Genomic DNA, 26,020 nt, shown 5'->3' with positions numbered 1-26,020 from the left:
ACGTCCCTCTGCGTAACGATCACGGTGCTGCTCCCACAAATGACACCACCGATTCCCAAGGCATGCCGTGGTCCTTTAATCGATATTCCCACCGTTAAGAAGTTGGATTCATCAGCCGGAATGTCGGTCTCTCTCTCTTCATGATGTCTGTCTCTCCCTGTGATGTTAAGTATGCACTGTTGGATTGAGGTGGAAAATCCAAGCATTTGTTTACATAAACTGCGAAACCAAGCCCAAAAATTCGTCCGTCGCCTGAAGACCAGTTGACCCTCCGCCGGTAGATAGAAATTGTACAATATGATCTCCTTGGGAGCGCGGTGGATGTGGATGCCGGCTAACGCGCTCGGCTGCTCCGATCGTGATTGTTCATTTGACCAGCTCAAAGTGATGCTCGACTCATTGACCTGAAGTTACTCCGACGTCCCTTGACATTTCAAGTGTGGACTGCGAACCAACTTTAGCTCTGCATCAGCAGGAAGGGGTCGCCCGCGATCTGCACAAAACGTCAGCGGAGAAAAATGCAGCTTTCGAAATGTTTTATTTATCGCAATTACTGTAGGATAAAGTGAGTGGCAAGAGTTACGCCTGCACAAATAAGTTCCTCTTTTATTGGGGCGGGTTATGTCATTGAGGTCGAAAAACTTCCATTGGCTCTACATTCTCCTCTCCGCGCTACTCTTCTAACATTAAAAACCACCATTTTCTTTACACATCATTGAGATTAAACATGAATTTGGAGCAAGTAACTAAATTATCCAATGACCTGATTTTCGAAATGTGCCACAGATGATTTCAAAGACAGAATACAAGATGTGTACAAAAGCATGGCAAATGCTGTTATAGTTGGAAAACATATGTTCTATTTTGTTTGACCGTTTCATTGGCATATTGTCATAACAATTAAAAATAACAATGTGGTTATATGTTCCTTTTGAGATGTTTTTTTTTATAAATGTATGCTTGTTTGAGTATTTTTTAAAACATTGTACGGGATCCTGGAGGACCACCTTTAATCCATATTGAAATGTGAACCCTGGGTCAGACGTTAATGATATTCACTGAAATGCCGCCATCTTGTGGTTCTCAGGGGAACTACTTTGTCAATTGCGGGCCTATGGGGGCCTATGAGGGGAGTGAGGACACTGACGGTGTGTTTTGTTTCCCTTTCAGAAAACCTTCCCCACCATGACAAAGTCAAACACTCTTCTCTTGGTCAAGAAATAACCAAGGCGTCAAGACCATGGAGCGAGTGAAAATACTCAACTCTACGGTGAACGCAAGTGCAACGGACATCCACTTGGTGACGCACAGCCTGTGGGAGGTGATCACCATTGCCACAGTGTCCGCCATAGTGAGCCTCATCACCATTGTTGGGAATGTCCTGGTCATGCTTTCCTTCAAAGTCAACAGCCAGCTGAAGACGGTGAACAATTATTACCTGCTGAGTCTTGCGGCGGCGGACCTGATCATCGGTGTGTTCTCCATGAATCTGTACACCTCTTACATACTGATGGGCTACTGGGCTTTGGGAAACCTTGCCTGCGACCTGTGGTTAGCCCTGGACTATGTGGCCAGCAATGCCTCCGTCATGAACTTGCTGGTGATCAGCTTTGACAGATATTTCTCCATCACCCGGCCCCTGACCTACAGGGCCAAACGCACACCCAAGCGGGCGGGCGTCACGATAGGTTTGGCCTGGCTGGTGTCGCTCATTTTGTGGGCGCCACCCATTCTGTGCTGGCAGTACTTTGTCGGGAAAAGAACAGTGCCCGAAAGGCAATGCCAAATACAGTTTTTCTCTGAGCCCGTGATAACCTTCGGGACAGCAATTGCCGCCTTCTATGTCCCCGTGTCAGTCATGACAATCCTTTACTGTCGGATCTACAAGGAGACGGAGAAGAGGACCAAGGATCTGGCGGAACTCCAGGGAATTAACTGTTCCACACATCATGCCGTCGTGCAGCCTCCAAAGACCATTATCAGATCCTGCTTCAGCTGTAAATTGAGCTCCACCTCGCGCGACAGGAACCAAGCCTCTTGGTCTTCCTCAAGCAGGAGCAATGCTGCTAAGTCAGCAGCTACAACCAACGACGAGTGGTCCAAAGCCGATCAGCTGACCACCTTCAACAGCTACGCTTCCTCAGAGGATGAGGAGCGGACTGTGTCTCCGGGGGCCTTCCAGGCCCCGTACCCCAACCAGGCTTGTCAGGCCTGCAAGAGCGTACCAGGGAGTGAGAGCGAGCAGATGAGTAGCTATGAAGATGACAGCTTCTTCAATACACCGCCCAAAAGCAACTCACAAAAGACCAAGAAGTGTGTGTCCTACAAGTTCAAACCCACTGCCAAGGACACTGATTCCCAGCAGCAACAGCAGCAGCAGCAGCAGCAGCAGCAGCAGCAGAAGCAGACCGAAAACGGGGATACCAAAATGGCTTCGTCCACGTTCTCGTCAGCCGAGTCCATGAGCGTTCCGTCCACGTCGTCGACATCCAAATCCATGGATGTGACACTGAAGAACCAGATCACAAAGAGGAAGAGGATGGTGCTGATCAAGGAGAGGAAGGCGGCCCAGACGCTGAGCGCTATCTTACTGGCCTTCATCCTCACATGGACCCCTTACAACATCATGGTGCTCATTTCCACCTTCTGCTCGGACTGCATCCCCCTCTCCCTCTGGCACCTGGGGTACTGGCTGTGCTACGTCAACAGCACCGTCAACCCCATGTGCTACGCCCTTTGCAATAAAACCTTCCAGAAGACTTTCCGTATGCTCCTGCTCTGCCAGTGGAAGAAAAAGCGGGTTGAGGAGAAGCTTTACTGGTACGGACAAAACCCTGTGGTGAGCACCAAACTGACATGAGCGACTCATCCTCGCATTTCGGCGGTGGGTGCAAACCGCAACGATGTGCAACGAGGAAAAACTTGGATTTTTAAAACTTGAATCGCTAACAAACAATACAAAGGTTGTACTGTAGGATATTAACAGTCTTGTTCTATAATCATTAGGTAAACTGTATGATGATTTTTTTCCCCCAAACAAAAAAAGGAGATTATTGTGAAATCCCATTGTACATATTGGTGAAAATAATTAAAACACAAATATGGTTTTGCTCTCATGCACGGAATAGAATAACAGGTTTGGTTTTTTTACTGTGGCTTTTGTGGTAGTATTGAATATACACATTTTTGTATTTTTCTTTTCTTTTAAAGGGCTAATAAGTGTTGTGTCGATGTCAGAAGCCTGCTTGCTTTGTAAAGATTGTAAGTGGTGGTGATCAAAATCCTCCTCACAATGTTCCGTTTGCATATATCTGATTCAAGAAAAACAAATCACAGTTTCAACATTCATGTCATTTTATTGAGCCTCTGTAATGTATGTCCTGAACAAAGGAATAATAAGTATTTCATTTTTTTTTTTCAAGGCAATGGTGAATTGGCAAAAAAAAAAATAAAGTAACTGAGAACAAAAAAGTGTGAAAGTACAGTAATCTGGTGCATTATTTTGACTGGGCCACAAACAAGATACCCAACGGGAGTGTTCACACCTAGGGAAGGAGGAGGGGTGGATAGCTTTTCTACACATCTGTTTATTTTGCTCCCTTCTCAGGACATTATTATTTTAACATGGAAATACATTATTTATTTTTTACCTTGTTTAGGTTAACTGATATATATTCAAATATCGACGCGTCTTTCTTACAAATCTGTAAACTACCGCAGCAAAAAAAAAAGAAAAAAAGAAGGCTTTCTCCTTTCAGTATAATACATCAGTCAGCATTAAGTGGATGAGTATCTGCAAAAGATGATTTAATTGTGAAATAAGCCGTGAAGTGATGGAAAACCTTTTTAAATGTGGCAAAATATGAATCTGTCATTGCGATTTTGGAACAAAAAAAAGCAGTTAATTGTAAGTCAGTGTATTGATGTATGACGGATAATGTAAAAAAGTGAAAATACACTACAGTACTGCATTTGATATTTTGAAGGTTTGTGATGAATCAGTTGATATTGTTTTCATTAGGGTACGTTGTGATCATGTCCATGCATTTCTGAATAATAAAAAATAATGTGCGAATTGTGTTAAAAAAGAGCGTCTCGTGGCGTGTTTTCGTTGTGAGGATCTGATATCATTCCAGTTCATCGTCCTTACAGCTCGTCCTTCCTGCACTCCCCGGTGTGGATGAGTTTCACCGTGTCCGAGGGTCTCACCATCATCCATGCGTACTTGCACAGGTGTTCCTTGTTGCAGTCCTTCTGCCAGTAGATAACGTTCCTGCGATTGAGATTGGCGCCGGCACAGGCGTCGTACCACCAGCCCCCTCCGGCCACGCCCTGAAACTCCAGCCTGGCGCAGTTCTGGAAGTAGTTGTCATTGTCGCGGTCCTTGGTGGTGAACTTCTGGTTGTCGTGCAGGTAGTTCTCTGTATCCTGGGTCAGCGCATCCACGGCGGTGCCCTGGAACAGCCCCAGTCTCAGCCTGTACGCCGAGCCCTCATCCTCCACCAGGAATGGGTCGTACTCCCCGAATTTGGTGACGGCGTCTTTGTCGACCAGTCTGACTCTCAGTTTGTAGCGTCCGGGGCCTTGTGTGAGCTGATGGAGAACCTTGTTCCCCAGCCAGTGGTCCCCCGTCAGGACCCCAAAGCCTTGCTTATACACGGACCAGGTCTGATCAAAACTCACGCTGCTGTTGACGGTGATGTGCTGCACCACGGTCCAGCCGCCCTCCTGCATGGCACAGAACGCCAGGACTGGAGAGCTACCCGGCTGGATCAGGTAAACCCCGTCCCTCGCTTGGCCGGACGAGGCCATCAGCATTTCATAGCAGTCCCTGGGCAGAGCTGTCGGGCAAATGGAGCGACCTTAGAAATGAGCTCGTCGCTCCCTTCACTTCTTCAATGTCAACGTCTCTCACAAAAGCTGATACTTGGCAAACAGGCAAACAGAGTTGTGTCACTGTGATGTACAAACAAATGACTCATTCTATCAGTCAGTACCATGGAATTTGACCTACACCTCTAGCAGATTGAAAACACATTGATTTCTGAGCTGATTAGGGTCACTTACTGTAGATAGCATTTAAAGCAATCATATGGGATTCATACGGTCGTCATAGCATTCAACACATATTGAAGTGCATCATATAAAGATAGTGCAAAGTCTTCAAATTACAATGAATAATACCTTTCATTCCGTGGTTGAGGACAACGTCTTGCTCCTCGGAGGGCAGCAGATGAGTGTTTTCAGCCTGGAGAGGCTGAGCCTTCACTCCAGCTACACTCAGCAGCAGTGGGAGCAATGCTGTCAGCCCACATCTTAGGCTCCTCATGCTGCACCTTCCTTCACTGTCAAGACACACCGCTGAGTCAGTGATGCGTTGTATCCAACCGGATAAATCATAGATAGCAGAGTGCATTATAATAGCAGCAGAGTAGAAGGTAATAAAAGATGCGTGGGGTAAAAATGACAAGCAGATGCTCTGTGGAATGTTAGTTGCTCACCTTCAGTGGAGACACTATGAGACAAAACGCACATTCACACACTGTACCTCACGGAGTGTAGAGCCAGAGAGCAAATGAGGCTGTGGACGCCAGAGTCGACATCCAGAGTGCGCTCAGGCGTAGTCTGTCCCTACACCGGGACTTCAGCCCCTGGTTCGAGTGACAGCGGGAGACACCGAACTTCTACTTATCGGTGTCAAATGAGATTGTAAAAGCCATATCTTTCCCTCAGGGAAGGCAATTTGAAAGCGGATGAGTCTAAAGTCCAGCCGTGGCGGCGCGCTGGGGGACAGCAAAATAGAGAGCTCCAGCCGTGTTTTAGTTGGTAGCGGGTGTGACAATTGAAGGAGAGTGTGCAGAGGTGGAAAAGATTCAAACGGAGAGAATATACATTGATCCAGACCAGGGGTTTGTTGTTGGCTGTCCTGGCCAGAATGTGAGTTATTCCAGACTCCCATGTCTCTGAAATACCAAATATCACTCAATGTGTCTTAGTTCGATTCATCTATCCATTGTTCTATACAGTAGCTGAACTATAATAACTATGATATGTTAAATGCGCCTGGAATAAAATAAAGAAAAATGGCACAGTACCATACATTTTATGGATGACCCTGAATAATCTTTGGTTAAATCTATCAATTAATACTTCTATATATGCTGCAATAAATGACTCAATAAATGATTAAATGAAACGTCATAAATGTGTGTAATAAATCATTGATACCCTTATTGTAATTTTTTAGTACTGTATTTATTCATTGAAGTATTTATTCATGCATATACTATGATGTACTGTATGTATGCATTTGTGTTGTAAAGGATAAACTGATGTATTTATTGACAGATTTATTTATGTACTTAGGATGAAAAAATTATGTATTATGACTGATCCTGTGAGACAAATTACTTGCAAAACTGCATTTTTAGTGCCTCATCGTGTTTATTCCGGCGATCGTAACGTTAATCTGCGGCTGATTTACTGTATTGGAAAAACATTGACATAGGGACACATCATAGACAAACACTCAGTACAGTACATGATACAAAGCACGTTCTTCTACGGAGACAACACTGACGGCTGTTATTCAAAAGTCCATCGTCTGAAATGTTTTTAAAGTCGATGCTCTAGAAAACAAGCCCTCAGGAAAGTTGTGAGAGGAAATGATCTATGACCTGTCGGGAGAGGATGACAAATAAAATAATATTGTCAAACCAGATTAGGCAAACACTGACATACTGTACAAAGTCATAATTCTCACCATTGCTTGGTCCCCTGCCGTCCCCGGAAACGACTTCAAATGACGCTGCTGCTGCCACAAGTCCGACAGTTGCTGATTAAACACTTGGAAATTTCTATGCAAAAAAAAAAAAAATGTATTACAGGACTCAATCTTACACAATTCTTGCTCCAAAAGAACCGAAAAATTTAATCAAATAAAATAGTAAAGAAATTAACAAGCTGGCATTTACTTATCCAAAGGCTGATTAGTGGCTCCACTAAAGCCGCTTGAACGAAGCTCCCCCGGCCAGTTTTTCAATATTGAATTAATCCATCTGAAACCGATGACAAGATACCTGCGTGTGTGAAAATTAGTATTATTATTTTTTTTTTTCTTTTAGCGAAAATGACTTTGCACCATGCATTCTGAGTCCAAACGGTGTTGATTTAAGAGGACGCTCACTCTTCGTACGGACTTGTGAGGAGCTTCTTGACCAACGGGAAGAGGTCGACGCAACAACCGATGCTGAAGCCGGGAGAGTTCTCATTAATGCTGCGGTAAAAGAATTATATTAAATTTTAATGTACACAATGTTTCATCAATTTTACCCATATTTATTTTATATTTTAGAATTACCTTTTGGTTATTGTGGGGAGGAAGTCAACAAACACACCGGAGTCTTGGGTCCTGTGGAAGGAAGCTCACTTGATGAAACACACGCTGAATGCCCGGAGGATCAACTCACGTATAGGAGTGCTCGGGAATGTACCTCAGAAAGTACGTCAACAACTCCCCAACATTTCTTTTCCACAATGTCAAGGCCACTTTCAGCCTTAAGTTTCTTCCAAAGAGCACATGGGTCATTGCATCGTGATCCCTCGAGAGCTGAGGAATATCGATTTTTAGAGATTTTCAACCGAAAATGAATCAGAACACAACATACGGGAGGGGTGAGGTTTTGCACGCAGATTGTTTTCTCCAAACCTCGCCGAGTGTGGGAGAGTCCATGTGCTTGGAGCCGGCCCCAAACGTACTGGGGTTTTTATTGACATTTTGAGGCTCCGCGGAGAACATCTCCTGCCGCGGCGCCTGTGTGGAGTCGGCTTCGTTCTCCTTGTTGGTCATATCGTGGAGCCTCCCCGACGCGGACGGCTTCTTCCGGGCCACGGCTGGGTGGTGGGTCTTTCTTTTACACGAAACCACTCGCTTCACGCGGCCCGCGCCGTTGACAGACCTGCTCACTGGGAATCTGAGCAAACGGGGGGGTGAAAGAAAAGGGTGAAAAGGACAGATGACTCAATGAGAAGGAAAAATCCGAAAAATGACTTTGAAAGGAATTTTGGGAAGCAGTACCACGCCGTGATCCACTGACGCTCAAAATGACTCACTTCTTTCTGTTGAACTCATCCTTTTTATCATAAACCACCTAAAGAGAAGTTCACATATAAGGTCACGATAAGAGATAAAGTAGTATTATTTGCAGCAACACGTGCCGCAAATTAGTTTGTGTAGTTGTGTTTTCCACATGAGAAAGCCCTCACTTTATACTCAGCCACATCCCGGGGCAAGACATGATCCTCCAGATTAGGAAATTGTTCTTCCTCACTGGTAGAATCCATTGCAGAGCTGGGAAAAAAAAGAGATGGTCTTGGTTATTAAAGTTACAGCACCTTTTTATAATGGCTTAGAATTCATCTTGTGATAGTAAAATGTGGAAAATTGAGACTGAGCATGCACATGCACAGCAGAAGAAAACACATCACTGATTTTGTGATTCAATTCGTCTCTAATATTTTATTCACAATAAATGCATCCCATCATATCAGTTCCCATGGCTTAGGGCTAAACAAACACGCCGCGCCACCACTAATGTCTGATCTATAGCCAAGCTGTCATTTTAATGCACTTTCACACACCCACGCATTTTATCTTCTTAATACACTTTAAAAAAAAACCCCAGTGTCTATTATCCGTCTGTGTCATAACATGTAAGGTGTATTTGTTAGTGTTATTCACTGTGGACTGTGTGGCTCAAATACGTAATTGTAACCTGCCGAGGGGCTGCAGATGAAAATAAAACTGAAGCAAAATCTGGTACAATACATCAAATGGCAAAATGTCAGCTTAATATATACATCATATGTACATGGTCCCTAACAAATGAGTAAATAGATAAATAAACAAATAAATGCAATAAGATATTCACATATGCATGCACTGACATCAAAACCAGTATCAAATGCGTACAGTATAGAAAATGCACAAAAAGAAAAAGAGAAATTGATTCAAGAATGAACCAATTTATCCTCCAAGGGAGGGTTTAATGTAGTAAGTAATTAAGTTTAATTCATATCTATAAGCACTTTGTATAAACTGTTCCAAAGTTTCACAAACAAGCAAGTGGCACAAAATGAATACAACGGAAAGTAATTTAAAAAAAAAGAAAGAACAGAACGGACATATCAAGATAAAACTAAAAATGCAATGTTCGAGGATAAAACTCATTTACCCACAATCCATAGCGTGCAAGTTGTAGTTTATTTTTGTTCGCACATGACGTACCCGGAAGCAGCTGCTGCTCTGGCTGTGAGTAGTTACTGTTTACTACACCTGAGATCAAGGTTATAAAGAGGGGCGTTTTGCAGATGGTTTCGGAAAAAGTCCTCAACTTCTTTTAACTCGTCGGTGCTCAGAGAAAGGCGTTTTTAAATGTCAGTAAATAGGGCAAGACGTAGGCTACGTTTGTGCCTAAACAAAACAGTGTCCTGTACAGCGTTGTTAAACGCCTCTTGTAAACAAGTAGTAGCTTAAGTGTGATTCTGTCGGAAGTCAACGATTGAAAATCGTATCTGTGACTGACTTTACGCGTAGATTAATATTCGACATATATGGTATGTTTACAGCGTGTGTCCATGTGGCTGACGTTACCTTATTCCTCCCTGGTCCAGTGAGGTCCACAGGGATCTCGACAAGGCCTCTGCCGCCTACCCTCTTGGTTATTATGGAGCATCAGCAGATCAAACAGGACGATCCAACCATACCACCCGGGTCATAGTGCATCCTATTCAGAAAGTGAGGTATGTGCACCCTCTAGTGTCATAAGGGTCCAATCCAAACACCAGTAGGAGACCGTAGAGTAGCACCGGTGTCCCGGTCGCCCTCCTTATCCTTGACACCTACCGACCATATCCATCGAATGTTGACGCACGTTTGAAGGCGACCAGCGACTTGCGGGCGGCTCAAAAGTTTGCCTCACAATGCGTGGCCTTGTTTTTAAGAGTCCTTCCCCTCTCAGTGCACAAAGGAAAACAACATCAGCTGCTTCGATTGCACACCCTCCCCCTCTATGCCACATTTGCTGAATGGGCCGTTTTGACTGCACAGTTTAATCATTCTAGTTCACTGATTCGCATTTCATAATCAGAGCCAAACAAACGTAGACGGTAACACGGACACCGAAACTAAGCAACCTGACTCTTACCGGTGAGCACTCAGCTTGTTTTAAGTTAGTATTGTGTAAAAGTCCTTTAATAATCTTTTTTTTTTTTTACACATGACATGTGATTTCCCATGACAGGGTTGCTAATATCATGTGACTATGGAAAAGCATTGCTGATTACAACATCTTGTTGTTTAAACCTTCTTTTGCCCACAGCACCAGCTGTCCCTATGGAACCCGGTGTTAAGATGGTGCCGTTGTGGTTTGTTTCTGTCTTGGGGTTTGCGCCTCTATTGGTGCTGGGAAGACCTCCCATTTGGACCCAGCCGGAGCAGGTGCACCTGTCCTATCCGGGTAGGTGTTGTGGCCTGTTTGCGCCGCTGTTTTCTTTCTCCTTCTCGTTTCAGGAAACTCTGTTAAAATCCAGAAACTCGGCCTACTGACCTCCTTTATGTCTGGCGATACTTATGGGTCGAAAGGTTTGCAACATATTTTGAAATTGACAAATCTAAAGTAAGGAAGTAAATGTATTTTCAATCCTTCTTTAGAAAGGCCAAAAACATGTGCTTATTATTATTATTTTTTGGGTAGAACATAAGATAAGGTAAGAGAGTACTTTATTTATCCCCCAAAAGGAAAATTCAGGCTTTGCAGCAGCTCAATGGAGAGATATTAAGTACAGGGTAACGGAAGCAGTAACAGGTTAATGTACATTAAATTACATTATAAACATACAATAAGCAACCAAACAGTAAAAATAGAACAAGCAATACTAATAATAAATGGCTTTGACTGTGCAGCAAACATATTGAAATCAAATGCAAGAGAAGCTAAAACGACTACCTGGCTGATTGTCAGCATAACTCAACTTTCTGATAGTTATTTCCTGCCAAAGGCAAGATCAGAACCATCACTATTGAGCAATATCAGCTTCTTTTGCACGCCTCTCTTGGCTGACGTTATTCCAACTGTAATGACTCCAAAGGTTTGTCTGTCGTTTGTCCGTCTGAATAATTGCTCTTTTCTTCCCAGGGATCCCGGGCTCTATGGAGGTGACCTGGACCACCTTCAATAGGACAGAGAGCACGGTGGAGTACAGCCTGTGGGGCGGGCTGCTGTTTGAGATGACAGCCAAAGGCATTGCAACTCTATTTGTAGACTCGGGATCAGAGAAGAGAAAGATGTACATCCACAGAGTTACGCTCACGGGCCTAAAGCCGGCTTCTGCTTACGGTGGGTAAGATGTTAAGTACTGAAGTTCAGTGTGATTTAGTCAGAATGGGTCACCATTTTACCATGGGTCTACTTCTGTCCTTTCCCATGTGGTTTTTCAGTCTACCACTGTGGCAGTGATGCCGGATGGAGCGATGTGTTCTTCTTCACTGCTCTGAATGACAGCAGCAGCTTCAGTCCCAAGTTCGCTCTCTACGGTGACTTGGGCAACGAGAACCCTCAGTCTTTAGCTCGGCTGCAGAAAGAGACTCAGCTCGGCATGTACGACATCATCCTACACATAGGTGAATTACGCGGCAACCCTGAAAGAAATTTATTTAAACGTTTAATTTTAAAAGGAAAAAGTCTGGTATTTTTTTAACCTAAGTCTCACAATGGTCGCAAGTGCTTCTCCAAAGAACGTGGTCGCCATTGGCCCAATTGCGCAGACGTCACCTGAAGCTATTCCGTCAATACTGGATCAATCTAAAATATTCTGATGCCAATCACACACATCACAATGATAGAATAATAAGGTTTAGGTTAAAACATACAAGAGTTTTCCTTTAAGTATAGAATACGTCAACTTATTATATTGTTCCATTATAACTGTTCTAATCTTTATGATTGTGTATTTTCACAGGGGACTTTGCCTATGATATGCATAAGGTATTTCTTTTTCCTTGTTTTTACATGTTGCATGTTTTGTCATGATCTCTACCCAAAAGTCACTGTTGAATGGCAGAGCTATTTGAACTTATTTAATTCCACAATGACAGGAGAGATTAGGCGACTCCACCTTATCACAGTCCTCAACCTCTAAGGTTCTGATTTTTATTTATTTATTTGTTTGTTTGTTTGTTTGTTTATTTATTTATTTATTTTTATTTTAGCGATCAGCACATGTTAAGGCCCTAATTTCTGGTTCGACACACGGCCTGTGATTGACATCTCTTTGTAAAACGCTGTGAGCCTGCGGTGAAGGGGCTGATACAGGGTCATGTCACCCAAGTATTAAATGAACACAGCCGATGGAATACTGAACCAACACATAAAAGACACAATATTCTGCTGTATTTCACTGCCAAATATTGTAATTTGCGAGGACACAGTGTATCTCAGAGTCTCACAGTATGTCTTCAATTTAGTACATATCAATTTAATTTTCCTGAAAATGTCTCTGTTCTCCCGCCATTTATACAAGCTCTCAAGCTCTCAAGGCTGTAAAAACAGTCTTTCCTCATGCTTTGCTTTCAGATGGAATGTTTCGGTGTAACGTCTAATATTCTAAATAGAAAAACAGAAGGAACTTTGTCTGAAAGGTCATTAATGATTTTGGGAGTTTAAGCCGAAAGGACAGCCAAAGTGCTTTCAATACCTCCGTAGCCTTAGGATGGAGCAGAAATAATAAGTTCTTCTTTTATAAGGGTTTATTTAGTATGATATTGAGCATTCCTCAAGCTGTCTGGAAAAGTAAACTTCTGGAGCCTTAAAAACACTTTGACTGTCACTTTTCACCATTTGCTAATGGAGAAATGAGATGCATAAATCCCCAGCAGCAATTCATTTCAAGCCCTAGTTATGTCCGATAAGTTTTCTACTATTTGACACCCATTGGCTCGGTGACACTTTCTCCAGGATAACGCCAGGATTGGAGATGAGTTCATGAGGCAGATCCAGTCCATCGCCGCGTATGTTCCCTATATGACCTGCCCAGGAAACCACGAATCTCAATAGTGAGTGAAACTTTATTAAAAACTGTTCAATCTGCACTTTGCTTTCATCCATTTTACTTCGTTGCATGTACTGGAGACAGCAGCACGTGTCAAATCACATAATGTGTGTGCAGCATGTGATGTACCCACTTGTAGCCACTATCGTGTTACCCAAAGGTAACAGTGTTGTGAGGCAGTGAGTCAGTGTGGAAGATGTCTGTCCGTCCGTCTGCCTGTCTGTCCTCTGCTCCCTCTTAGCGAATGTTTTCCTTTTCGTTTACATTTTTTACCACATTCCGAACAGGTCACATATAATCAATGATTACTGTTATTAACAGGATTTTGGGCAATAACAACAGTGTATATACTGAATTTCATGTTTGGGAGGGAGACTTGCCAGACCCACCCACCCCCCAAAACGATGTATCCGCAATCGGCTACGGTAGCTGTGAAGCGGTCGGGGGGAAAGGGGTGGTTAAGCTCAGAAAAAAAAAAAACACATTCTGGTCAACCACAGTTTTTCCACTGCACAAAACACTTTGGTCTGTCGAAAACTATTTGCTGTACCCTGAGGACAGATGGGAGCTATTTCAGTCTCAAAAGATCGGGGCAGCCTCAGGAGCCACCGACATCTAAACAAGTCAAAAGAGTTCCAAAACAAAAGACTGACTGGAAACGATGGGTCTCCTATCGCCACGAAGCTCACGGTGTGCTCTCTGTGTGACATGCATTTTTGGTCATCCATTTACCCAGGAATGTGCTTTTGCGCGAGCTTACACAGCGGTGTGACACAACGAGATGGGAATAATGCGACGCAGATTTGAGTAAACGAGGATCAGACCCAATGCTCTGAGCCATTCTAGTACTCTTCCTTTTGGAATGAATAGGATATTCTTGCTCTCATTTGATTTTTCCCAACGGTCTGTGTTTTCTACGAATACACAACCTCACCTCTTAAGTCAGATGTTGAAATCAGATTCAGCATCAGTTCGCTAATTTTAGTCCTTGGTGTCCCGGTCAATGACTCAGATCCACTAAGAGACAACCATTGAGAGAACAAAGCTCTCGCAGAACCACGGGGCTCAGATGTGTTTCATCCTGAGGGGCATGATTCTAAATTCCTTTTGAATATGCGAGAGTATTGTTTTTTTGTTTTTTCTTGTGTGTGTGTGTGTGTGTGTGTATTCTAGTTTATTTGTGTTGTATGTGAGTGTACATCGTGTTCCTGGGAAAAGAAACCTGCCACACTGCAACGTTTAGCGTGCCCATGGTATCCCCTTGCCATGTCCCGCCTGTGTAATGTGACTACTGTCTGGATTTAATTAAGTGCTGCTAACGGTAGTCTGTTTTTCTTGGCCACGCCACTTGATATTACAAAATAAAAACCAATATCAAGGACACTGCATTACGTAGAAGACGTAGAAGCTCCTCGCTCTCCCTATCCCGAAGCCATATCATTGTTTTGCTCTCCGGTACTATTAAAATTCATATCTCCCAGCTGCCGGGTTCTCCCTTTTTCCCCACTTTTCCAACCTCAAAACCAAAATGGGTAAAAGGGAAGGGAGACAGGCCTGACCACAGAAGTAGTCAGTCAGCATTCCGCTGTGATGAGAGCAGCGGGTCCCTGTACGACACTAAGGCCCCAATCAAGGACGTCTTTGTTCCCCAAGCACAATATGTGGCTGACTGGCCCTCATAGCGAATGGGAAGTGACCGTTACCATTTGAAACAATGGCCTGTGATGGCAGTCGGTGATATGATTCTTCCACTGGTTCCTTCGGTTTCTCCAACTGCCTGGATTAAGTGGGCATCCCGAGACTCAGGGCTCATCAGTTGATGAAAGGGCAGATTTGATCGGGGAGGAACTGTCTTGTTGGGTCGGTTTCAGCGGTCGGGTTTTGCCAATTACATTGGACATCCCCAAAGCTGGGGACACCCAACCAATTTGTATCTGTGTATGTTTTGTATTTTTTTTATTATTTTTTTGGTACGGAAAAGTAAACACAGATGGAAATCAGTGTTTCTAAGGGATTACGGAAAATGACACACACGTTTAGTTATGCTCCCATGATGCAGTTTAGTCGTACAAATATAAACATTTTTGGAGTTTGGATTTCCCAACATTGAGGCGAGAAAAAGAAAACTATGTACCGAGTGACTTCATGTCTCACCTCCCAACGGCTTTGCTGATCACTTGTTAAATGCCTAGAAGGTCAGTGTAATAGTTCCCGGTTTTTTAAGCTTTTAAAAAGGTTTTTTTACGAGGCAAATAAAATGTCTGCCATCTGGAAAGAGGGTTCTATTGTGTCTTGTTTCATCAGGTAACCTGATGAATGCTGCTTCACTGCCGAACCACAAGATGGGAGTATGAATCCAGAAACATATTAGATTACGGTCTCATTGGGTCAGTGCCAAGTTTATAAATGTAGATCCTTTAACCTTTTATCTTCTTCCTGAGCAGATCTAGCTTTTAAGTGTTGACAATTTGAGACCAAGTAAATGTAAATTATTGCCTATATTCCAATTCTAATCGATAATCAACAGGGTTTGAAAAAAAGTACATTTATTGCAAATTATGAAATTTAAAATTAGGGATATCAATAAGGTTGAGGAAATATAGGACAAAAAAACATACTTTGTACCCTCCTCAAGTGGAAATAATGATGGCAATCACCTTATTTTGTGATAAACTGTTAAATGAATTAAGTAACTAATGTTTTACACCATCCATTGAAATTTAACCTAAATTGCTCACAAACTATCAGATTAATGTTGATTACTCTTTTGTATGATTTGTGTGGTTTGTAATATCTGTAAAACTCAACATACAGTAACTTGCCATCTCAAGCGAGTGGCACAGCTACAAACATGTTTAAATAATTAGTCATTACCCCTGATGGAAAAATACTACAAATATGGAGCTCTTGATAAGAATTCCGTGTTTCATATGTCTACAATATAGAAATATTAATATCTATCACACACACACACATGTATTATCTGAAGATATGGGATCATGGGGCTGAGGTCAAAACTATTAACCTTTTTATGAGGAATACTTGTCGAATGACCAATGACCACAGCCTGACCTCTTGGCCATTATGACACTGGCCCTGGTCATTTAATCCTGACCCCGTGGTCTGGAGAATCTCCGTCCCATTTGCCTTTATTTTCTCAGCATTTTATCAAAGCAAAGCTAGCTTTATAATTCTCTTCACTTGTGCCGTGCCTTTCATCACTGAACCCAGTCCTTTTTTTAGCTGCCCCTTGCCCAGAATAAACCACGTGACCACCAGTGTAACCCTTATGGACCTGAACTGCCCCTCTCAACACTGGGTGCTGTGCGGCCCGACACCCCGAGTCTCCCCTTACGTAAGATAGAGAAAGCAATCATTCCCACCCTGAATGCTAATGGGCCGTAGCGGAGATTGGCTTCAGCATTTTTGAGGGAAATTTGAAGCCGTATAAAGAAACACGGCCATGATTGGCATCTGGGAGATCTTTCCTTGAAAGACATTTTCCCTGGAAATCAACACACGTTTGGCCAATCGCAATATTTGGACATTGGCACACGATCGGGTGGGTCTGAAGAGCCAGGCTTTTTGCCCGTCACGCTCCTGCCTTGGCGAGCTTCACCACTGTCCTGCAATTTTAATACCCCTCCTATAAGCTGAGAACACACACACACACACACACACCCACACAAATCTTACTCCAAACACGCCACCAGACCGGGGTCTGCGGGGCAGGAGGGGTGCGAGTGATTCGTATTCGATATGCTTGGATGACTCACACCCCGCAATTTTAACTGCATACCCAAACAGCACACAGTGAGCACAGGGGTTTCCGGGGTGGCGAGGCGCTTGCGGGTTGGTGTGGGGGTGTGGTTGGCCGGGGGGGCAACGGGGTAGGTCCCCTCCCGGCTGTGTCCGGGTCCTGGCATCTTGCCCCTGGTGCTGGTTGGTTTCCAGCCTGCTGCAACCGGGCTGTGGAGAGCGTTGGTGGGTGCTTTCCAGGGCCCTCTCTCGCCGGTTGCGGTATGGCGTGCCCCACCTTTGCGCGGGGCGGGGGGTTCTGATTGGCTGTGTGGGTGGTCTGTGCCTGGCGCCAGCGGCCCGGGTTTTGGGCTTGCGGGTGCATCTTATGCCTGCACATGGGGGTGGGTTGTATGTGTGCGCTTCAGGGGTGCAGGGTCACTTTGTGCTCGCTGGGATTGGTTTGTGCCCCTCGGGGCCATTCGTGGGTGTTGCTCCTCAGACTCCCGGCTTCTCGGTGGGTTGGGGGGTCTTCTGTGGCTGCGGTACACTGCGCTCGGAGCTTTCCTGACATCATGGGGTGTCTATAAGGCTGCGGGACTCATGGGTGGCTGCGAGGCCTTTTCCGCTGCTTGGTGACGCTACTGTAGATCTGTACTCATACACCAGAACTAATCGGGACAAGTCACGTGCATTCACCGGTGGACACAAAACACACACACACACACACACACACACACACACACACACACACCCTTCCACATTTCTCTCCTTTACTGCTATAGTTATCACAGAGAGGCCACGCGCCGTGATTGCTGTTCCAATTTTCATCAACTCAATTAACCATGTTTTGTTTACATGTTGCCGTGTGATGATTCTACGTTTATTTTTTTACAAGTTCATCTTGTGTTTTGTTTCCATGTTTATCTGCCTCACCTTGGGTGATTCTCCCCCTCTTGGAGAAGTATGATAGAAGATGATGAGTTGTTTATAAGTCAAAACATGATAAAAATCTTCTGTTCTCCAAAGAGGGGGAATGGAGTTTTCTTTATTAAAAAAAAAAATAAAGGCTGTGCTCTAGTTGTCCTAAAGGTCGTCCACAGGACAGAGATGTTGCAAGCAATATTGATGATTAATAAAGAGTGGTATTGCAGGCTGAGAGTTTTAACTCCACATGCAGATTAACTCTGTCTAGGATGCAGTGGCATAAAATACCCTGTGTTGCTGCTGACACAGGGTACACTGCACAGGTTTAAAAAAATAAAATGTAATAAAACAATGAAGAGCATTTTCAAGGCATTTTCAGACTCTCAATCAGCGTCACAATTTTACGGTAGGGAATTTGTAAGTAAAGGTTGAGAAGTTCACACAGCCCTGAGAAGGTACAGTAGAGATGCTTGGTTCAATAAGCAATGAAGAAAGAAATGATAAAAAATATATATATAAAAAAATAACTGTAATTGCACTTTTAAATTAGGATATGCTAGTCTTTATAGATTTTGCTTACTTGTTTTTATGTTGCATGGGCTTATGTTTCCTGTGTATCCTGTTGTAAAGTGACAAAGGCGATAAATTAAAAGTGGAGTGGAGTGAATTGATTAATCAAACTCTTCACATCAGAGTCAATGTCACAACAGTAAGATTGTCAGTGTGTGACCTATCGTGACCCACACCCCCTGAAAGCCAGTCATAAAAATAAAAATACAGGGGATAACAAAAATGATCACAACAAGATCACAAAGTAATTTTGAGAAATGTGGGTTTCTGTTATTTATAACCTGCCCGAGGAATGTGGTTATTGTATATCTGAAAGTTTCTCAGTCCAGTTTTGCACCAGTGTCAGCACCACAAAGTGACAGAGAGACAGAGGCTGGTGCACTAATTGGTATTTTGTTTAAATATTCAAACAGTCTGAATTGCAAACTGAACGCATGTAATTAGTCTCCATCTTGTTTGTTTGCAGTAACTTTTCGAACTACAGAAACCGCTTCAGCATGCCAGGCCAGACCGAAAGTCTTTGGTACAGGTAAGGATAAGAAAAAATACACAGTATATTTGTCCTGTTAATTTGTATAATTATACAAGCTATTAAGCAATTACCCTAACCCAAGGAAATGTTGATGTGCTGGGTTTGTGTAGGTGAGAAAACCACAGACATTTCTGTTTTCTTGGCAGAGTAGTACCCTCAACGCCAAGGGAGGATGTGGGAGTCAAAGCAGAGCTAGGAAAGAGAACGCATTTATTTCCAACGGGGGCCCCATGCAAAAGTATCATGTGAAAGTTTAACATACCTCCTACTGTATTTAAGTAGCTATTAATGAGCTGTAGGATGCAGCCTGGAATTGGCAGAGCGAGCTGAGCTCCCCTCGGCTTCTATCTCAGGGACGGCACAAAGGAACTATACATTCAACCGCTTGACTCACGGCCCATCACAGTAAGATAATACCCCAGCAGATCACAGGCCGGCTGCCCACTCTTCAGTCCCTGGGCTCACAACCAGATAGGCCTGTTGGCCCAGGGCTCCACCGTGAACATTGGACGCCTGGATACTGGAAAAACGTTATTCTTTTTATTCTATTTTATTTTAAAATTTTATTTGATTTTTAATCCCATGACATCAACTAAAGAAAATGAAATGGTCTGTAATACTTGCACGCAGTCTGCGACCATTTCAGATCTCCTCGGTGTCCCATATCCTCACATGTCTGACCGCAACAACGAGAGATAAAAGTGAGTTGGTGTAATGCGTGAAACCTACTTGAAACCTTGACCTGCGTCTTGACCGTCTCTCAAGCAAATTCACTTGTTCACAGCCATTTTTTCATCTTTTTAACCCGCAGTAGGTGAGATGGCCTTCTTTCACACCTTCAGAAAGGACAAACATGAGTCTGTGCTTGCCTCTGTCAACTTTGCGCGCTCTTGTGAACCCGAATACTGTAGCTGTGCATCATTTTTAAGGACGTGTGTGCGTGTTCGCAGCTGGAACATCGGCTCCGCCCACATCATCTCCCTCTCCACCGAGGTCTACTTCTACCTGGAGTTTGGCCAGGAGCTGATCTTCAAGCAGTACGAGTGGCTGAAAAAGGACCTGATGGTTGGTGAACACACCAGTTAAATCTGTCCATCTTTCCATCTATCCATCTATCTATCTGTCTATCTAAATCCCGGCCACTTCTTGACACCTCCCTTCTATCCTCCTAAGTGACCTTCCATCTTCATGGTCGCTTACATTCGCGTCACTTTTTGTTCCTAGGAGGCCAACAAGCCGGAGAACCGGGCGGTGCGTCCGTGGATCATCACGATGGGACACAGGCCCATGTACTGCTCTGACGATGACCAGGATGACTGCACCAAGTTCGACTCTTTGGTACGTCGTGGCACAGAAATAGCACAGTGTTAGTAAATAACCTCTACGTGTTTACGGGAGTCAAAGCTATCGTCACAGATTAGACGACGCAGTAATCTTGGAATGCGCTCTTCAAAATGTCACTGCATTAACAGCTTATAAATAAAATAGCTTTTACCACATTCCTGTTGTAGGTCCTATGTATAGAAGTTGAAGTCTTAATTATGGGAGCATTGAGACATTAAAACTCCCTGTGTGTTAGAGGAGCTTTAGGTCTGTTGCTAATTGCTCATTTCCATTGTTGCTAATATCCATTTCTCACTTAATTTGCGTACTTTTACAAAAAAAAAAATGCGTGCATGTTGAGCAAGCACCCATGCTGTATTTTGTTGTGTTCTGCCGGATATTCTCAGAACAGCACGTCTTGAATTGTTTTAAGGGCTTTACTGCATTACGTAAAGTCATTAGAAGGATTTGTTAGTGCCGTTTTACTCAACACATTAATTGTCCCTGCTGGTGGAAGTGTCATGCCTGTAGCAAATTGGCCGGTCTGCGTTGCGAACCGCAATCGCACACGTTGATCCGGGCTCGCCGTTGCAATAATAATAACTGTAATTTGGAGCAAATAGTTTCCATTTTAAGCTACCGCACGGTCATCCTAGCACGGGCTGTTACAGTAAGTGATGCTGGCAGCGGCACCGCGGCTTTCCAGCAGGTAGCGTTTAATGGCAGCTCTCACCGTCCCTCTCTGTTCTATGTCAGGTCCGTCTGGGACGTAACGACACCAAACCGCCGGCTCCCGGTCTGGAGGATCTATTCTATCTCCACGGTATGACTCTGCTACGTGACAACCGCGCCCTCCCGTTCGCCGGCTGCTTCATCGCTGTTTAAGCTCGCGGATTTGCGCGCTCAAACACACCAATGAGGCGCCGTCCAAACACACATCCTTCATTACAAGAGCAGGCCGTCTGCCTGCTCTCCCAACTGCCCTTATCCAAATGTTTTTCCTGTGTTCATTTCTCCAGACTTTTGTTTGTTGCCCCTCAGTAGTTCATCCAGCGCTGACAGTCTCTTCCCGAGCGCCCATCAGTAGCTGAAATATCTGAAAAAACTAAAATGCCCAGCACATGTGCGGAGAATTTGGATTTAATAGATTACGCAACAATTTTTGTTTCTTTATCGGCCTGTAATTTTGACGAGCGCTATCGGAGTATTCCACTTGTGCTTCCTTTCCCAGGTGTGGACTTAGAGCTGTGGGCACACGAACACACCTACGAGAGGCTGTGGCCCGTCTACCGCGACAAGGTGAGTTCATCTTGTCCATTCATTAATAACTTCGTTATTACACGTCTTCTACGGTTTTAGATCCAATCCAATGAAACTTCTGTTCTCTTTGTTGTTCGTAGGTGCACAACGGTAGCACTGCTCAGCCCTATACGAACCCCAAAGCCCCAGTACACATCATCACAGGTTCTGCCGTAAGTACAGTGTCATTACATCAAGATTGTTGTGAATCTCATGTTTCTAGTTAGGCAGATAAATTAATCTTTACATCACTTGTCTCAAATTGTACTCACCTGGGGCCCACTGGCCAGGCCGGGAAAACGGGGGAAAATGATTTTTATTTATTTTATAACTCATTAGTGAATTGGCTTATAGCCACGTAATCATAACACATATGTAACATTCTATTTATTCTGTTACATATTCTAAAATCATTAAGTGAAATCCTGTGTACCGTTTAAGCATTGTCATTTAAAAGTTAATGTGCGCGCCAGATTTACCAATATAAACATGAAAGCTGCATTAAATCGTCTCTTGGGCCGGATGCGACCCCCGGGCCTGTAGCCTGACACCCCTGCTTAACATCAATCTAAAACAACGCAGCTTACTACACACGATCCTGCCTCGGCAGCCGCAAGCCGGCTCCGTGAGCGCAGCACCAGCTGTTCTGCCGCTCGTGTGTTTTGCGAGCCGGCAGCGCAGGGCGCGTTTCATCATCTCACCACAAATGGTTTAGTCATCTGCATATTGCGCTGCGGTCGAGCCCACACGGAGCGCAGGACCCGGGCTGCTGGTGTCGCACCGGGCCGGTAGTAGGTGCCCGAGAGAGGCGCGTGGCTCACCACTAACAGGAGGACGAGGAAGATGCGCTTCTGACCGAGGAGTGTGTTTGTTTCCGCTGCAGGGCTGCAGGGAGAAGACGGACAAGTTCAATCCAAACCCCAAAGACTGGAGCGCCTTCCGCAGCACCGACTACGGCTACTCCCGCATGCAAGTGGTCAACTCCACCCATCTGTATCTGGAGCAGGTCTCCGACGACCAGGTGAGCACAGAGAAGGGGAGAAATGCACTGCGTTTTTCCCACTGCAAGGACTTAAAGAGCTGTGGCGTTTCAAATGCGTTTCCATTACAAAATGAAGTTTCGGCCTTCCGCCGGTAAACATGGATGAAATCCAAAAACTTGTAAACCATGTTGACAAAACAAAACACAAACCTAATTGAGGTTTCAACCGGCCTGTGAGGTCCAGACATCCGGATAGGCTCAAGCTCTTGCCTGTGCTGTTCCATCATCCAGTGTCAAACATACAAGACATTCATCTTCAAATCAGCAGCTGCACACTTCCATGCGTCACTGCAGATGGGAGGCCGTAACCTGAGCAAAAAAGTGAAGTCGGTTTCATACATGTATCAATAAACACACTGCCCCCATCATTTATCCGATGAATTGCAGAATCACGTCACTGGCTGGCGTACTGTATCTTAGCACACTCTGATTATTACTACGAAATGATGAATAATTTCTGCAGGTCTAAGGTGAATATGCAAATGGTATGAGTAACAAAATTTACTTTTCTGTGTCTTCCAGTATGGCAAAGTGGTTGACAGCATCTGGATTGTAAAGGAGTCTCACGGTTTTTCAGCCTGGTTTTGAGGACTGCTCTGGGAAACCCAATCACTCTTCATTTTATTTTTTTACCAATAATGAAAAATGTCACTAAGTTCCATTGGACTGTTGACGGACTGGTTAGGTTTTAATTCAATAATCATAATATACTTTTGGAATTTGCACTATTGGCACTTCGTCACCTGGCAATAAGAATTTTGTATTTCAATATGCCACTTGTATTTTATTACATGCAATTTTTTTCGACTTGAGAAAGTAACTATTTAATCTGGGGCTCGGAGAAAAAACAAATTGAACTAATCGAACTGTCTTTTAACCTTGCATTATGCTCAACTAACCACATTCCCAAAATACCATAAAAGTTGAATGTCAGACGCAATTTGTTTTGTTTCCTTTTTTAAATTGTTGCAAATGTGTGTTTTCATAGTGAGCTGTTTTAGTCAGAGGATGACTTTCTCTTCCTTTTATGCTATTCTGGGTCCGTTTCCTCGCTGTCTCGGTAGCGAACAGCAGGTCCTGTGCTATCAACAACAGAGAGCACATTTTCCAAAGCCAAGTCCTGGAAATACTCAGACGGAGACATCAATCCATCAGGCCTGCAGTAGCTTCCTTGGAACTTCCCGTCAGCACCGCTGAAGTTGACAGACGACTTGTCCATCACTGTCGACTAGACCCTGAGACAAAACAAGCGAGCCAACACGACGGGTTGTTATGTAAGTCAGGGAGGCTTGCGGCTTGGGCATATAGAGTCTGGTAGACGGCACTTTTCCCAGAAGAGTTTTTGCTTACGCTGTGACTCACCGCTATGGCGGTATTAATCCCTAATGCCAGTACTCTGATGGATGTTGGCAGATGACCAGTGAGACTCTGTGTGTGTATAAATGAGTGTCTGAGTAATTTAATGCTGTCATAACGCCAAACATTCATCATCACTCTTCATACATCTGTTATCTTAGCGCAATAAGTGGCACGATGGCACAGTGCATTGCACTGTTGCCTCACAGCAAGAAGGTCCTGGGTTTGATTCCCGCCCCGGGGCGCTGTTGGCGCTGTGCTCCGGTGGGTTATCTCCCAATTAGGGGCCTTTCTGTGGGGAGTTTGCATGTTAGTTTGAGTTTGCATTACATCATCGTCTGACCAGCGATGGACATATGGAACCAGGTACCCGGTCGCATCGTTGAATGCTGCCCACTGCTCCTGGCTCCATGTCTCAAAGAAGATAAACCAAAAAGTTTGGAGACTGTGCTATTGTGGCAGTTTTCAGATGCTCAGGATGTGTTGCAGCGGCTACAGGAAGCCGAAAGTTCTTGTGGAAAACATACTCAGACATCAGCAGCACGTCTGTTGATTTAAGCCATGGGTTTGTGAAACCTCCCCCAGGGGTTGACACCCCACCGTACCGCGTGACGACTGCCAAGAACGTAAGACGTGCGTCCTTTAGAAGCGATCGCACATCTCACTCCCCTGGCTCCAGCGCACCCGGCTACTGTTGACTGAGAATTCCACATAGCCTTTCTGCTGCGGTGCTAGGGAGGATCAGGTATACGTTATGGGCTTTGAGCGAGAGGCACATGGACTGAGAAGTCCTGAGTCTTTGCACTGCCAGGTTTCTGGAACTATGGTTGATGGTCTATGTTGACTGAAATAGTTTCCTGTTATTCTATTTGACCAATGATTTCATGTATTGTATAGGTAGAATATGGTTACAAGTTACAAATATGGTTAGCCCAACATATTATATTTAAGGCAAACCTTGTCAAATACCTTCACACGTTCATTTTCAAGAATGTACTGATTTAAACTGAATTTCCTTCGGGATAGTTTTTTTTTCTGGTACAAAAGCTTAATATTTCATGAAATTATTCGGTCAATATAATAAAAGAAAATCATAAACAAGGGCTTAAGTTAAGAAAAAAAACTTTTTTTTAAAGAGTATTTTTAATAAATCCGAATTTCTTCTTTATCCTCGGGCTGCAGGTTGTCCGCGATAGACCATTTAATACACTGTGGCCCTCGGAGTGGAAGGTCACGGATTAGGTGTCTTCTCAGATGGCACTCCTCCAGGCCGAGGATGTGCTGAGTCTTATGCTGTTGTTTCGCTTGTCTCAAATGAGCCGCCCGGAATTTGACTTGTGAGTTCCTGTTGGCTCATAGTGCCGTGCTGGGTTCTGGTACGGTACCATGCTGTGCTCCGTTTGGGATGATACTGTGATCCTCTGCCTCTCCTCTGACAACTGACCTTCCCATGGCCTCATTGTCTTTGCTTTCCCATTACATTTCTACCACATATGAATGTAAAAACTGCCTTGATTAAAAAAAACAAAACAAAAAAAAACATTTTAACCAAAAGACAAATTAAAACAAAAAGGCACCTTAAAAGACATGTTCTGTCTTACTGTCAAAGATATTGTTACTGTCAAATATATTTGTTTTGTGGCTAACTGAAGAGATAGACTACGTGGGTATCGCAATGCAGCATCAAATTCCTCAAATCTTTTTACTACTTAGCAGTATTGAGTAGTGATGGTACTGAATAGAGCCAACCCTAATAATGTGGCGTGGAAAAAAAACAAACATAAAAAAAAATTACTTTAAGAGTTGCGGAGTCAAATAAAGTTAAATAGAAGGTATCCATAATAGCAGTATTGTATAGTAGGAAACGTGTTCACTTACCAACACATTTTGGCCTCCGTGCCCTCATCAGCTTACTGTATATGTATGCCATCTACACATCTCTTGCCAAACGTATCCTCTTCACAAGCAAATGATATATTGGGCCAAAGCTAAAGAGAGCACAAGCACTAAGGTTCTCAAGAGGAACACTCTAAATTCCCTTCTGTGAGACAGTGGCGCTTACCCACATCATTTATCTATTTCTCGAGTAGCTCTCCACCAAAAACCGGGAGACAGGAGTAGGCTTC

The 26,020-nt window shown here is 43.9% G+C and overlaps 4 protein-coding genes across 5 annotated transcripts; 2 read left to right on the top strand and 2 right to left on the bottom strand.

The window, feature by feature from the left end:
• Positions 1–1,240: 1,240 nt before the first annotated feature.
• Positions 1,241–2,860, top strand: chrm5a (cholinergic receptor, muscarinic 5a; the record flags this gene model as incomplete). Its single annotated transcript, XM_080012361.1, has 1 exon — positions 1,241–2,860. One exon carries the CDS (start codon positions 1,241–1,243, stop codon positions 2,858–2,860), a length of 1,620 nt encoding a protein of 539 aa, XP_079868487.1.
• Positions 2,861–4,146: 1,286 nt separating this feature from the next.
• LOC307238879 (fibrinogen-like protein 1-like protein) lies at positions 4,147–5,329 on the bottom strand (the record flags this gene model as incomplete). The annotated part of the gene is made up of 2 exons (XM_080012033.1): positions 4,147–4,841; positions 5,185–5,329. 2 exons carry the CDS (start codon positions 5,327–5,329, stop codon positions 4,147–4,149), a joined length of 840 nt encoding a protein of 279 aa, XP_079868159.1.
• A 991-nt stretch (positions 5,330–6,320) lies between these two features.
• On the bottom strand, positions 6,321–9,753 carry LOC307239103 (KATNB1-like protein 1). Its single transcript, XM_080012364.1, has 10 exons — positions 9,653–9,753; positions 8,266–8,350; positions 8,113–8,150; positions 7,709–7,973; positions 7,494–7,609; positions 7,361–7,411; positions 7,187–7,276; positions 6,975–7,079; positions 6,764–6,857; positions 6,321–6,677 (listed from the first exon to the last, which is right to left on the bottom strand). Exons 2-10 carry the CDS (start codon positions 8,341–8,343, stop codon positions 6,645–6,647), a joined length of 870 nt encoding a protein of 289 aa, XP_079868490.1. The 5' UTR covers positions 8,344–8,350; positions 9,653–9,753; the 3' UTR covers positions 6,321–6,644.
• Positions 9,674–23,471, top strand: acp7 (acid phosphatase 7, tartrate resistant (putative)). 2 transcript variants are annotated; one of them, XM_080012363.1, is made up of 15 exons: positions 9,676–9,801; positions 10,149–10,207; positions 10,380–10,517; positions 11,196–11,396; positions 11,498–11,680; positions 12,019–12,044; positions 13,014–13,111; positions 18,809–18,871; positions 19,825–19,939; positions 20,099–20,212; positions 20,954–21,020; positions 21,429–21,496; positions 21,598–21,669; positions 22,380–22,517; positions 23,061–23,471. In XM_080012363.1, exons 3-15 carry the CDS (start codon positions 10,394–10,396, stop codon positions 23,124–23,126), a joined length of 1,335 nt encoding a protein of 444 aa, XP_079868489.1. In that variant the 5' UTR covers positions 9,676–9,801; positions 10,149–10,207; positions 10,380–10,393; the 3' UTR covers positions 23,127–23,471. The 2 variants fall into 2 exon arrangements, with proteins under 2 accessions (XP_079868488.1, XP_079868489.1); XM_080012362.1 differs by lacking the exon at positions 10,149–10,207 and having other exon boundaries at positions 9,674–9,801.
• Positions 23,472–26,020: the final 2,549 nt, after the last annotated feature.

The sequence above is a fragment of the Zeus faber genome, assembly GCF_960531495.2.
Source record: "Zeus faber genome assembly, chromosome: 13".
Taxonomy (NCBI): Eukaryota; Metazoa; Chordata; class Actinopteri; order Zeiformes; family Zeidae; genus Zeus; species Zeus faber.
Note: the sequence above shows the minus strand (reverse complement) of the source record. Positions and strands in the feature narration are given on the sequence as shown.